Below are 14,662 nucleotides of genomic sequence, written 5' to 3'. Positions count from 1 at the left end.
AAGAATTCCTTCTCTATAATTTGTAAGGTTGAACGGAGAGCTTATATTAAAATTCATTCTCTCACCAGGTTTGTATAAATTCAATTTTGTAATAATTTGTGTTATGTGAATCGTTTTACATTATTAATGTTCCGATAATAATTTTCATAGTATCTAATATATTTAGATATTAAGAATTTTAAAATTCAACCATTTTTTAATAGTAATTTTCTATTAGAATCTAGAATCTCCTTATAAATCTTAAAGAGTTGAGTTTCATTAAACTATTCTTGAACGAGATTTTAGATTGCGTATTTTTATGTGGCGACATCATGTAAATAATAATTATGAAATTAGATGAACTATTCTTCTATGTTGTCGGTGTATTTGAGATCTGAATTTATTCAATTATAGACTCGGATTTAATTACAAGTGAATATTATATTTCAAAAAATTGTAAATTCCAACTTCAATAGTAAATGTTATGCTCTTCTTTTTTTTCTTTTTTTTTTATATTTGGTCTAAAATATTTATTTTTCTCTTTTAGGTATTTTATTTTTCTGATACGATGATTTGTTTCGTTGTGCTTAAATGATTATTATTTTTTAATATATCATGGAATATTTAAAAAAAATGTGTTATATTAAATTTTATGAAAATATTTTTAGCTCGGTTAGATTTGAAATCCTAATTCCACCCAGGTTATCTTGTCTTGAAATTGTGTTACTACTTTTTTGACATTTAAAAAAAATGTTTCACAGCAATTTTTTTTAATTATTTTATATAATATTATTAGAAGGAAGGGGCATATATAAACTCAATACAAATATCTTAATGATATCAATATTTCTTTTTTCCTTTTGCATGGTTCAGTTTGCAGAAGATGGTGCAATTACCGGATGAGATTATAGAAGAGATTCTTTGTCGATTGCGTGTAAGATATCTGCTCCGATTCAGATGTGTATCCAAATCTTGGCTTGCCATAATCAGTAGCTCTTATTTCATCAAATTGCATCTTAACCAATCACTTCAAACCAAGAGCATCCTTAGCCGCCTTTTTTTCACGAGTTATTGCGATCACTTTCGGGTGGATTTTGATTCCCACAGCTTTCTTCGACCGGTGAAGATGAATTACTTTAAATTGCGGTATCCAAATCATAAAACTTCGATTTGTGATTCTTGTGATGGCTTGCTTTGCATAAAAGCATACGGTGATACACCCAAGTTATTTTTATGGAATCCATCAACAAAAAAGTCTATACAACTTCCTTATCCTAAATCGATTGCTGATGAAAAAGGTTGGATTTGGGTTTATCGATTTGGTTACGACAACATCAATAATGATTACAAGGTAGTGGAACTATTGTTTCCTATAAATAAAAATAAAGAAAATTATAAGATTAATGTTTATAGTTTGAAATCAAATTCGTGGCATAGTCCAAAGAAGTTTCCCTACCCTCCGAGGATTAGTAGCATTGGATATTCCATAACTAGTGGAGCTATGCACTGGATATCAAGAATGGGATTAGATTCAAAAGGTGAAGGATCAATTGTTGCCTTTCATCTTGGGACAGAGAAATATAGAGTAATTACACCGCCTGAGTCGAGTTGTTCTCATTTCTATTTATATTTAAGTAATTTAGAAGGATGCCTTTCCACAATTGGTCATTATTTCTCGTGTACTGTGGATATATTTTTGTTGAAGGAATACGGTGGGAAGAATGAACATTGGTCGAAATTGATTACATTTTCACCAACAGTAGGTTCCGGGTACCAGATTCCTAATGAAGTTATTACTTATTCAAAATGTGGTAAGAAAATACTGTTTCTAATGGAGGATAATAGGCTTGTTTGGTATAATTTAGAACAGAAATCAGAAGAGGATATTGGGGTTTCTTGTGACCAAGTATACACTTACATGGAAAGTATTGTCTCTCTTGATGTTCCAAAGTAGTTGTAAGTAAACCAAATTCAAGAAGAAAAAAATAGTCTGAGCAGAAAGAGATAGATTGTTAAATTTGATTTACAAATTAGAAATGAGTTTTTTTTCTTAATTCTCTAGATTGATTTTGAGTTTTGTATGAACAATTTCATATCAAAGTGATTCAAGTTGCAAACTTTTGCATTAGTATTTTTTTTAATGTTTTTTTCTTCTTAATTTCTCGTTCAAGCTATGATTGTTCCTCGTATCGCCTAATTTTTTATTTTAATATAACATCTCTTATTCATCAACAAGGATTAATTCAAATCATAACAACACAGTTAGCTATTCATTTAAACCTACCACTTCACTTAATCCCAATTTTGCATGTGTTAGAATTGTCATTAAATTATATCTTTAAATTTAATGATTTGTTTGTTAATTATGTCAATTAGAGCAAAATCACATGATTAAACGTAAAATTTTTATAGTAGATTATCTGGTTCAAAACATCACTAAGACCTTATGATTTTGATCAAAATATGTTTGGGAGAATTGATTCATATTTAAAGGATCATTGGGCTTGTTAGTTTTTCAATTTTGGTAGCTCTTTTCGTTTTTGTTCTAATTAGTTTCGGTTATTTCAGTTTAAGTAATTTATCATCTCTAAAAAAATTGAATCTTAAACTCTTACTTTAAACCAAAAATAATTATAAAATATTAAATAGAAATTATAATTAATCTAATAAGTTTAGATATTTTTAAATATTTGAAGTATCATCACTAAGAGAAATGTAAAAACTGGTTCGATATTACAATTATTCTTTTTCTTTAGAGTTGTATACTTGTATATGATTATTTCGGTGTTACAAATTTTCTTCCTATAAATTCTATACTTTTCCTATGACGTAAGAAATTGTATGTTTTGTTATAATTAAAATTATATCTATATAGAGTGCAATTCATTATTAATATCAAACATCCCAAATCACAAAACTACTTTTAAAACATCACAAAATTTATAATTGTTTGACAAAAATGCGTACATCAACTTTCAAAAGTAAAAGAGACTATAATGTTTTGACAAAATTTATAATGATTTTTTTATTACTTTCAAAATTAGTTCAAATGTTTGTTTTGTCATAATTTTAAAACTCTTGTAACCCTTAGTCTGGAGTACAAACCCAAGTTTTCTAGTGATCCAATCCAAATAAATTAGTCCCAACATAACATTTGATTTGATCATCCAAAAATATTTATTTAAGGGTTTTGAACTGTTTTGTTTGTATAGCAAAGAAAGAGCTTATCAAATAAAATTCATTATTGAGGAAACAGGTAGATCAGGTTTGTATCTATATGATGTTGACATCAATTTATATCACATTGTCAAAATTAAATATATTTTTAATTAATTATTATCTTTTTCCCTGGGATTATAATTTTTCAATTATAATGAAATACATTTTAATTTATTTTTTAAAAGTTTAATTATTAATCATGATTATATCAATGTGATTGTTGACACTCAAAATCTCCTTTGTTAAATTTCTATGATCTGGGCCATTGATCATTATTGATTGTAAACCCCCATTTTCTTAAGGGAACATATTGATGTTTTGTCTAACTCATGAACCATTATGTATTATTAATATTCATTGTATAACATTCAACTTTCATAACAGATTGGGCTTACATATTTCATAAAGTTCTCAACAATTAAATTTTTTGTATTGAAAAAAGGATCTCCAATACAACTCCTTCCAAATTTTATTCCCAACATTTTCCACTTCTTAGTTTTTAATTAGAGGAATTAAACCATGAGTCATTCACAACTGAATTAATCTCTCCTTTTTATTTTCAGTATCCTTTGGAAATATAGTACAAAAAATAAATCATCTTCATAAATGATAAGGATGTCATAGTAACTCAACATTAGAATAGACAAGATCAAACTTTCATTTTCTGAAATCTCCGAACCCCAATTGACTTCCAAATGTCTTTGCAACCAAGGGAACACCTTTACATTTTCTAGCTCTTTCTTTACCAATATTAATAAAGTTTGGAACTTTTGATTTTCCATGCACAAATGTACTCGTTCCTGGAATAATAACCAACAATAATCTTTGGATAGAGATGATAATTCAAAATATTGAACAGTTTCCATGATTTTCGTCACATTTCTTTTACGTGTCGTGGTGACGAACGCACCATTTAATCCACAATCTATCTTGGTAAGAAGCTACTATTTAGTTTTTGAAATTTCCTCACACTGCTCCCGGTAGATCTCAACTGATTTCATGCATCTTTGTTTACACACTACAACAAAACATACTTTCAGCGACGCTTATATGACAACGCATATTAAACGTGGATAAATATTAAAAGAAAAAACTTTTGCTACCTATACAACCTTTGTTTTTTTTAAAAAAATTTAAAACTTTATTATTGAAATATTCTAAATTTTAATACTTTTTTTGTTTTATTTTTAAATTTTATAAATATTTTATTTCACTATTTTAATATTTTTAAATTAAATTTGACTTAAAAATATTTATAAAAATGTCCAATATGAATTATAGTAAGTAAAATCTTTCCCTCCCATCTCTGTTAATTTCTACTCATTTTTGTGGTTGAATCTTTCTTTAGAAGCGTATTATATCTGTAGATTAATTTGAAACTTCCAAATCTATGTATGTATGTATGCATCGTGCATTGAAGAATCGAAGTCCTTCTTTGGATCATTTGTTTTCACATAAGAAACACAGCTCCTTTTTGATCCAGTATTTCTTATAAAATTGTAGGAATCGTGCTCAACTTCGTGAACGAGGTAATCTACTGTCTATTCCTTCTTAGTTACAATTCAAACTGACCGATTTGTAACCTATTCATCACATTTTATTCTACTGTTCATTTATTCATCGACTTGTTTGGATTTTAGATTGTCTACTTGGTGTAATGATAATTATTCTACATGGAGATCATTGTTTGTTGAATTTTTCATATATTTCTTGGGGATGTTGATCGATAGAAAAATGCAAATTTTATCGTTGATGCATTCCTTATATAAGATTTTAGAATCTATACCTAATCATAATTTGCTTAAGTTTAAAGCAGTATGTGATCTAGATATTTACTTTAGATTTTCCCAGCAAAATAGGCCATTGAATTCCCAGAATGCGTCTGATCGATTCATTGCAAAAGTTCAACCTAAACAAGACTGCAGGGCTTTGGATTCATTTGCTGATAGTGGATGCAAATCATTCAAAGATTATGGTAAGCAGAAAAATATACATTGCTAAACCAGATCAATTTGACATTCCAAATTCGAAGAGCTTAATCAGATGAAGGGACAAAAATGCCAAGCTACAATAAAAGTTTGATAAAATAAAAGAAAACATAAAGTGAAATTGGAGGTATGTTCTTTATTTTTATTTCCCTTGTCTAAAACTGTTCATAATTCTCAACAAGTATTTTTTTTTTGAGTTATAATACTGTAAAAATAAAATTAATCATTGTATTTGGTTTTCTTTTGATAGTATTGATGGATGACTGAAGTATACATCCTCGAGTTGTCATTTTCAACTTTATGCGAAAATTTATCTACTTAAGGTATTTTTCTACCTTTCTTTATGTTTTTTTGGTTTTTATTATTGCAATATTCATCATTGGTAGTACATTGTTAGAACTCTAAGTATAATAATAAATGTACAGATCTTTTGATTCTTCTACTTATCTCCTTGTATCATATAATTTTCTTATATGGTTGATCTGGTTATATGACGGATTTTTACTTTTTTTGTTTAAGTTATCCTACTACTTAAGTATTCATCAAGTTGTCAACTACAAGAATAAAAAATGTGAACACAACAACCAGTTTTTTTTTCTTTCAAATTTTGTTTATATTTAATTCACATCAATATATTTTTTTTTATTTTTTATCTTAAAAAGAATATTTTTTGTTATATAATTGCAGTGGAGGTCCAAGAAAAAAATCAAATAAATGAAAATTATTCAGTTTCAGATTTTATTTCAGCTTTATTGTTTATTTTGTTTGTTTGAGATCTTTTGAATTTTTTTTTACTATGATATGATTTTATGAAATAATTTTGTTCAACGAATTTATGTTAATTTTGTTATAAATAAAAATGTCAATAATAATTAGTATGAAATAATTTGTCTTAATGATTATTTAATTTATAAAAAAATAAAAAAATATTTAGATAAATTGTCAAAAAAAAAATCAATATTATAATATAAAAAATTGCTAAAAATTAAATAGACTTTTCGCACACACTTAAATTAATCTTACCGACGCTTAATTAAGCGTCGTTATAACTTGCGTCCACTCTGCTTCTGGCGACGCAAGAATAAGTGTCAGTGATATTTTTGGCGACGCTTTTAAGGGTCGGCAGAAGTCTTTTTAAGCGGCGCCGAAAGTCTTTTTTTTTTTGTTGTAGTGACATTCCAAACATCATCAATACAATCAAGTATATTTTCCCTCTTAATTTATCTTGAATCATTTGTTGCAATATCTCCCAGGAAGTTTCATTATTTGCTCCTATGATGGCTTTGATCAATTTAATATCAATAATCTCTTTCTTCTCCTTAGTAAACTCGTCTATTTTTGAGTCATGAATATATTCTTTTAAATGTAACTTTTGGCGCTCCTAAGAAATTTGGAATAGTTTCTCTAGAACCTCCTTAATTTTGTGATCAACTTTTAGACGCGTCTTTGTATTGCTAAAAGGATGGGTGATAAAGTTGGTTACCTGGTTCCTGGTTGAAGAAGAGGAGGCATTACACCTTTTGACTTGAAGACGAAATAAGATCTTCACTTCAAAGGTGCACTCATCCATGATGTCTCGAACCTCATATGCTATCTTTCAGTTTGTTTGTCCTTCTCCCGACACGTTCTTTCTCTCAGAATCCTCAAGGACGACACTAATTGCAGATAATGTGCTCAATAGCTTTTGAGCATCTTTCTTAAAATTCCAAAACAACAAAGAAAATTCATCCTTAATTAGATGTGCAAATTTGAAAGCAAAACACTTATTAGAGCTGCATCAATCATGACTGTTTCTCTCTAGCTATCTATTAGATCATTTTCCAACTTGTGTTATTTGAAACTCTCGAATGATGATAAATAGGATCATGTATTGTTTTCCATTAAGAAAATACAATTACAAAAATGAGATACAAAACAAAAAATTGGACCCACTGCCGTAGGAACCAAAGGCAATACTATTTTAAACATTTCTAATATCATTTTATATATAATATGAGTGAAAAAATGTATGATAAAAAATAAAATGTATTTATAGAAAATTAATGATGAAAAATATATATTTTATATGATTAGTGAGAATATATATATTATTGGTAAATTATTAATAAAAAAATATATTTTATATGATTAGTAAGGATATTAGATGCAATTATTATATAACGTCTAAATATATTAATAGAATCAAAATTTAAAAATGTAAGTTTGTTTTTTAAATAAAATTTAGGAAGATAGTAATCATGACATTTGTAAGTTGCTAGCTAGATGAATTAGTATTCTACTTTTAGATATTGACATTAATTCTTCTCTTTTCTTTTTTATAAATGAATTTATTTTATTATACTAAACTTGTTTTTATATATATTAATATATAACATGAAGATAATATATATGAGATTGCAAGATTATGGGTAAAAAATGTTACCTAATATATATAAATTTATCTTTTCTCCATGATTGAATTGTGAAAATAAACCTACAAATTTGAGTTATTATATAGATTATTGATTAAATAATAATAATAATAATAATAATAAGATTGATAAGACCACTAATTAATTTCAATTTTGTATATTTTTTTCTGAACAAGTGAGGTTAATTAATCTTTATATTATTGATTGACATAATATATGCATTACCCATATCTGAATAAAGAACTAATAGAAGTTAAAAACGTTGACATATAGTTTTTGTAATGGATTATATTTTCATGGATATATTTATGTATAAATCTTGGTATTCATTGTGTTTCAAATAAAATATTATAAATTTTTATGTGATTTCCACTAACATGAACTCATATTGTCGTAATGTTTTTTCTAATTCAGTATGTATAGAAGATTTGTCATATTTTAAGTGGGTGTTATGACTTTGAAGAGTGATGCTATGTTATTATCCTGCATTAAAAAAATTACCATATTTTAAATTGGTTTTTTATTCAAAGATATTTATTTATATATATATATCAGAGAAAAAATAATTAAAAAAGAAAACTTAGTTTTTATTATTTATTATTTATAATATATATATATATATTATGTTATATTATATTTTATTATTTCATAGTGGTGTTATATATATTATATTATATTATATTATATTATATTATATTATATTATATTATATTATATTATATTATATTATATTATATTATATTATATTATATATATAATGTTTATAAAAATATTTGAACATTGAGATAAAAAAAAATATGAGATAAAATATATTTATATAAAATTAATTATAAAAAAATATATATATATATATAATATATTTTTATTATTAAATATATATATATATAAGCATATAAAATATATTTTTTTTTTATTCATAATTTATATATAATATTATATATTTATTTTATTTATATATAGTAAGAGAAAAAAATAATTAAGAGAATATATTTATAGAGTAATGATAAGGGGAGTAAAAAAATTATAGCAAATGTGATCTAAAAGAATTTAATAAATTCTCTTTTCAACTTTTTATTATTTTAAATAAATATTTAATTATTTCTCTCTTTAATTTTTTTTTATTATAAAACTATTATAAATATTTACTTTATTTGAAATTAGATCATTATGAGATATTATTCTAATTTAAACTAAAAACTAATAAATAGAACTCAAATATTAATATTTTCTAAAAAAAAAAAAAAAATTTAAAAAGAAATAAAATAGAGAACTTTAACAAAAATAATAGTTTAGTAATATATATATATATTTTAAAAATATAATTTTATATATTTTATTAATTTGATTTATTTATTCTCCTTATTATTACTTAATAAATTTTATATTTGACTTCTTAATTCTTACCGTGTTATAAATATATTTATTAATTTATTAATTTTTTCAATTATTACTCTTAAAAATACGTAAATTAATTAATTCAAATATATAATTACAAATTAATAGATAAATAAATATATATATATATATAACAAAAAAATCGTAAAAATATTCTTTTTGTCCCAAACATAATTTTTACTGCAATTTTTTTTAATAAATAAAAGAGAATAAATTAAATAATTAAAATACAGGTATTTATAGTTAATTGTTGATGCTTACTAACAGAAAATTATTGTGGTGTCTTACACTTACGTGATTATTTTTAGTTTAAATTTTAAACATTTAAATTTTAAGCATTATATATATATATCACCCACCCGGAAAATAAGTAAATATATATAATATATATGATATTATTTTAATTTTTTAATATAATTCAATAGTTGTTTACCATACATATATATATATATATATATATATATATATATATATATATATATATATATATATATATATATATATATATATATATATATATATATATATATATATATATATATATATATATATATATATATATATATATATATATATATATATATATATATATATATATATATATATATATATATATATATATATATATATATATCGATATATCGATATATCGATATATATATATCTATCGATATATATATATATCGATATATATATATCTATATATATATATCGATATATATATATATATCGATATATATATATCTATCTATATATATATATATCTATATATATATATCGATATATATATATATCTATATATATATATATCTATATATATCTATCTATATATATATATATATCGATATATATATATATATCGATATATATATATCTATCTATATATATATATATCTATATATATATATCGATATATATATATATCTATATATATATATATATCTATATATATATATATATATATCTATATATATATATCTATATATATCTATCTATATCTATATATATATATATATCTATATATATATCTATCTATATATATATCTATTTATATATATCTATATATATATATGATGCTTAATTTTGAAAGTGTTCGGATTGCCCGGATTGAGAGCTGTGGTTAATTTGGATATATATGTGAGAGTAAATGGATACTTGGGTCGGATTGTGGTATATCTATATATATATCTATATATATATATATGATGATGCTTAATTTTGAAAGTGTTCGGATTGCCCGGATTGAGAGCTGTGGTTAATTTGGATATATATGTGAGAGTAAATGGATACTTGGGTCGGATTGTGGGTTGACCCGCCCATAAACTTAAAACGGTTAAAAATAAAATTAAAAATGTTATAGGTATGGTTCGAACTCGCAACCTAACAAAATAAGTACAACTTTTTAACCAATTAGGCTAATAACATTTTATATTTTAAATTCAACACCAAATTTGATAAACGCGAAACGTTGTATCAATATATTTTTATCTGTTTGCATCGCACGGGGATCTTCCTAGTTTCTTTTAATATTTTATATGTTTAAAAAGATTAAAATTAAAGTTAAAAGGTGAAAGAAAAATCAATTTCAAACAATCCTTAAAGATTTTAAATAAAAAATAAAATTCGCAATCGGATGTAGCCGAAATTTTGTGAAATTGCTACAACCGAAGCAGCAATCATTGAGCGTTGGATTGTCATCAAACGCTCTAGACGCACTCGCGTATCCTGCTACAATATAGGGAACACGCGTTTGTGCCGCACCCTATAAACTAACTGGACGTTAGCCCCGTTAGCTTGAACGCTCAAGCGCGCTCAAAACGGCGTCGTTTTGAGCGCCACCTTCGTCTTCAACGCGACGCCAGACCAGCTATGATCAAAGACATGTCTATGATATTCTCTTTTTGGAACTCTCTCGTTAGTCAACTATTTTGGTTGATTTAAAGTCTAAAATGATCACCCTACAATGATGATCATTTCTCCTACAAGAATAGGGATGATTCATCCATATTCCAACCAACTTAAGGAAGAACAACTAAAATACCCTAAATGGATTTTGGCTGATTCAATCCAATTGAAGTCTCAACTGACCTTGGGCAACTATAAATAGCCCCCTAAGACGATCTGAAGACAAGAGATCCATTATTCACCTACCAATCATCAATTTTCAGAAATTCGCCATTAAAGCTTCATGCTTTCAGATTTTTTGAAAACTTTGGATAAGTCCTTAAAACATGAATTTGAGCATCCTAACAACTTCCCTAAAGTTTAAGGAGTGTTTTTCAATCATTGGTCAGGATCCAATCACCCTCTAATTCATATATATAGTTTGAATTTGAAATTTTTATATTTCAAATTGCATAAGCTTGTATGATTGTTGTTTATGGTGTTTTATGGTTGAATATTGATTCTATGATCATTTAGAAAATATCTGGATAAGATAGAACCGATCAATCGGTCTTAAAAAAACTCAAATTTGAATTTTTAAAATCCAAAAATCGGGTTTGTAGTTCTTGGGCTAATTTTGTTGAATCACAGCCCAGAAAGTATCCCAACGGGATTGTAATGATGTTAGGCGACTGTTTGGATCATGTTTGATCAATTCCGATCATGTTTGATCAAAATCAAATTTTTAAAATGAATGAAATTTTTGAGTCCTTAATTTGGTCAAAACGAACGACTAGTGTTCATGTTTTGTTACCAATCAAGTATATGAGATACAATGAAGTTATTTGATTGTTTCTTTCTCCTTAAAACAGCCTTAAAATCAAATTTTTAATTTTTTATCACAAACTGTTTTGAACGATTTAATCGTCATCTAGGTTGATTAATACCTTGAGATGATGATCAACATGTTCCTAAGAATTTTGTGAAACTACCCAAACCCTTTGATCAAAGAATCCAAGCCAATAAAATGAATTAAGAAAATGAACTTATGTGTTCTTGAGGATCGAGGCTTGTTAGCCTACGACCGAGAGATCTTATCGAGGATCCTCAGTTCGAACTGAAACCTAGGACCGAGAAATTCGAACATATGACCGAGAATTTCAATAGGACTGAGAGGTCCGACCAATGTTCTTGAGTTCGAACCAAAAAATTCGACCGATGATTTTCATCTAGGACCGAGAGATCTAACATAAGATCGTGAATTCCAAACCTAGGATCGAGGAATCTCGTCCCAAGAACGATAATTCCTAAACTCGGGATCTAGGGACTTAGCCTAGAGCTAACCCAAGACCGTGAGGTTTATACACCTCGACCGAGAAACTTAGCTCTGAGCTAACCCAGGACCGATGGGTTTATACACCTCGACCGAGAAACTTAGCTCTGAGCTAACCCAGGACCGATGGGTTTATACACCCAGACCGGTAATCTCAGTCTAGGACCAAGAGTCCTTAGCACCTAGACCGAGAGTCTCCGAACCCCGACTAATAAAAATAAACCCAAGATTTAGGACTCCGGTCATAAGGCCTATTTAGTTTCACTTTTCGAAACTCAAAATTATTTTTGTAATTTTGGGACCCAAAACATTTTCTAAAAATCCCACAAAATTAGAAAATGATTTCAAAATATTTTTGGGATATTTTCACAAAAAAAAAAAGTATTAAAGCATGTTTGGTGTTTATTTCTAAACTCTAACACCCTTAAAATGATTAATGTTCTTCAGATATAATATTCCCTAGTTATCATTAGCAATATATACCAACATTTTAAATATTCAATATTTTAAATAACGCTAAAACCTAGAATCATGACTAGGACCGGAAGAATAATTAGTTAAAACTCAAATATTATACAACCAATTTTTTAAAAGTCAATTTGATAAGTAGAAACCGTTTTGAAAACGGGTACGGAGGATGAAGCGCAAAAGCCCTTTCTCGAGTATCATCAAACTACGAACTAAAATAAAACTCTAGTCAATACGTTTGTATAAGTATGTCAACTTTTATTGATTTTCAAAAATTAATTAGCGACTCTTTTTCAAAATAAATAATCAAAATTATTTATGCTTTAACTAGTTTAAGCTAAATGATTTCTAAAAAATCAAATTCTGATTTGATTACAGTAAATTTCTGGATTATTTAAAATTAAACCTCAAAATTAATTATATTTTAATTAATTTCAAATGCTGTTAAGAATAAATGATTTTTTTAAATAATATTTTATTTTAAAAGAAAATTTCTAACACGCAAACCGACGATGAACTCGAACCTCGAGCTTTTCACAAAAATCAACACAAGAGGTTTTCCCGAGGGTTACACATGTATAAGTTGTAATTAACTAAATGTTTCGGTCTCCTTCGGGGTAGTCTCTAATTATTCCTCGGGAATGGTGGAATTCGAATCCTTAGTCCCACAATGTCTAGAAGTGATCTCATAAAGGTTAGAGGATCATCGAACTATACATCATCGATACGATCTTGGAGCTCGTTTCTCTGTCTCAATAGGTCTCGTCGTGTACATCATCCCTTAGGTGCCATGATATCTGGAAAAAAAAATAAAGTTTGTGATCTTATTCTATTTGACCCAAATAGAATAACAAAGTTTTATCCTTGTGACAATTTATCATCAAGTTCTAGATTCCATATCCGTAGCGTTAAAACCCTGTTGTGCTTGATTTTCCATTACAAATGGATCATGATTCATGAATCTAAGTTCTCAATGTCCTGTTCACATTAACACTTATAAACTCATATTTATCTACTTTTATACCATGGTCCTTAAATTGTACATTAAACCATCTATACTTGAAAAGAATTACTCGGTTACCACCAAAATACTGAACTTTTATAATATTTTTGAGTACTCCATAGTAATTTATCATATGGGCCTCATTGTTGTACTAAGACACCACTATTTTGCGTGGTTAACCTTCTATCATGTTTTTCAGTGTTGAACTTGTACTCGTTTATTTTACAACAATTATACTTCTTAGTATAAATTGTCAGGTCACTCTCAATAATCTTTAGACTAAAAGTTTAATTTGATTAATTTGTCAATTGTCCCACTTTCATCTTGAAATAACTTATGTAAAATTTATCGCTTTCAAGATTAATTAGATATATTGAGTCCCCTATATCAATCAACTTTTGCGTAAATTCATTTTAGTTTTATATAATAATTTTTTTTAAATAGTTAATTACAAAATTCACACTTTCAATCAATAAAATTCTCATTGTCAAAAATATAGTTAAAGTTAGTTGTATTGATGTCCTATTGACTTGGTTCTGTATTTTTTTCAAGATCAAGATACTCAATACATTGTTCTTAAACAGGTCTTGAAATATATATTTTTCCTGAAATATATATTTTCCAATTTACAAAGGTTCAAACAATATAAAACTTGCACCTCATCCAATTCATCTTTGATTTAAGAACTTTTGGCACAGTAATAAATCAATATTTTCCTTTATCAATTATGTGACTGCTTAAAAATAACATCGACCTTTACGAGTATCTTAAAATTCATTCCAAGTGCACTAGCACAAATGTTTCAATTTTCTGTAAAATTGATTATAGTGCACTATCACAAATGTTTCAATTTTTTTAAAGCACTTTCTCATTTCCCAAAGCTATCCTTTTATTTATTTACTATTCTATCAAAATAATATTACTCTTCACTTTTTCCAACCTTTTCATGTTTACTTCTCTTTTTTTCTACCCCATTTTACCC

The 14,662-nt window shown here is 26.4% G+C and overlaps 1 protein-coding gene across 1 annotated transcript; it reads left to right on the top strand.

The window, feature by feature from the left end:
• The first annotated feature begins 862 nt into the window (after window positions 1–862).
• On the top strand, window positions 863–1,933 carry LOC124943173 (F-box protein CPR1-like). Its single transcript, XM_047483723.1, has one exon. The coding sequence runs from the start codon at window positions 863–865 to the stop codon at window positions 1,931–1,933; it is 1,071 nt and encodes a 356-aa protein (XP_047339679.1).
• The last annotated feature ends 12,729 nt before the right edge of the window (window positions 1,934–14,662 follow it).

Source organism: Impatiens glandulifera, chromosome 6 (assembly GCF_907164915.1).
Source record: "Impatiens glandulifera chromosome 6, dImpGla2.1, whole genome shotgun sequence".
Taxonomy (NCBI): Eukaryota; Viridiplantae; Streptophyta; class Magnoliopsida; order Ericales; family Balsaminaceae; genus Impatiens; species Impatiens glandulifera.
This window is presented reverse-complemented; position numbering and strand designations above follow the sequence as displayed.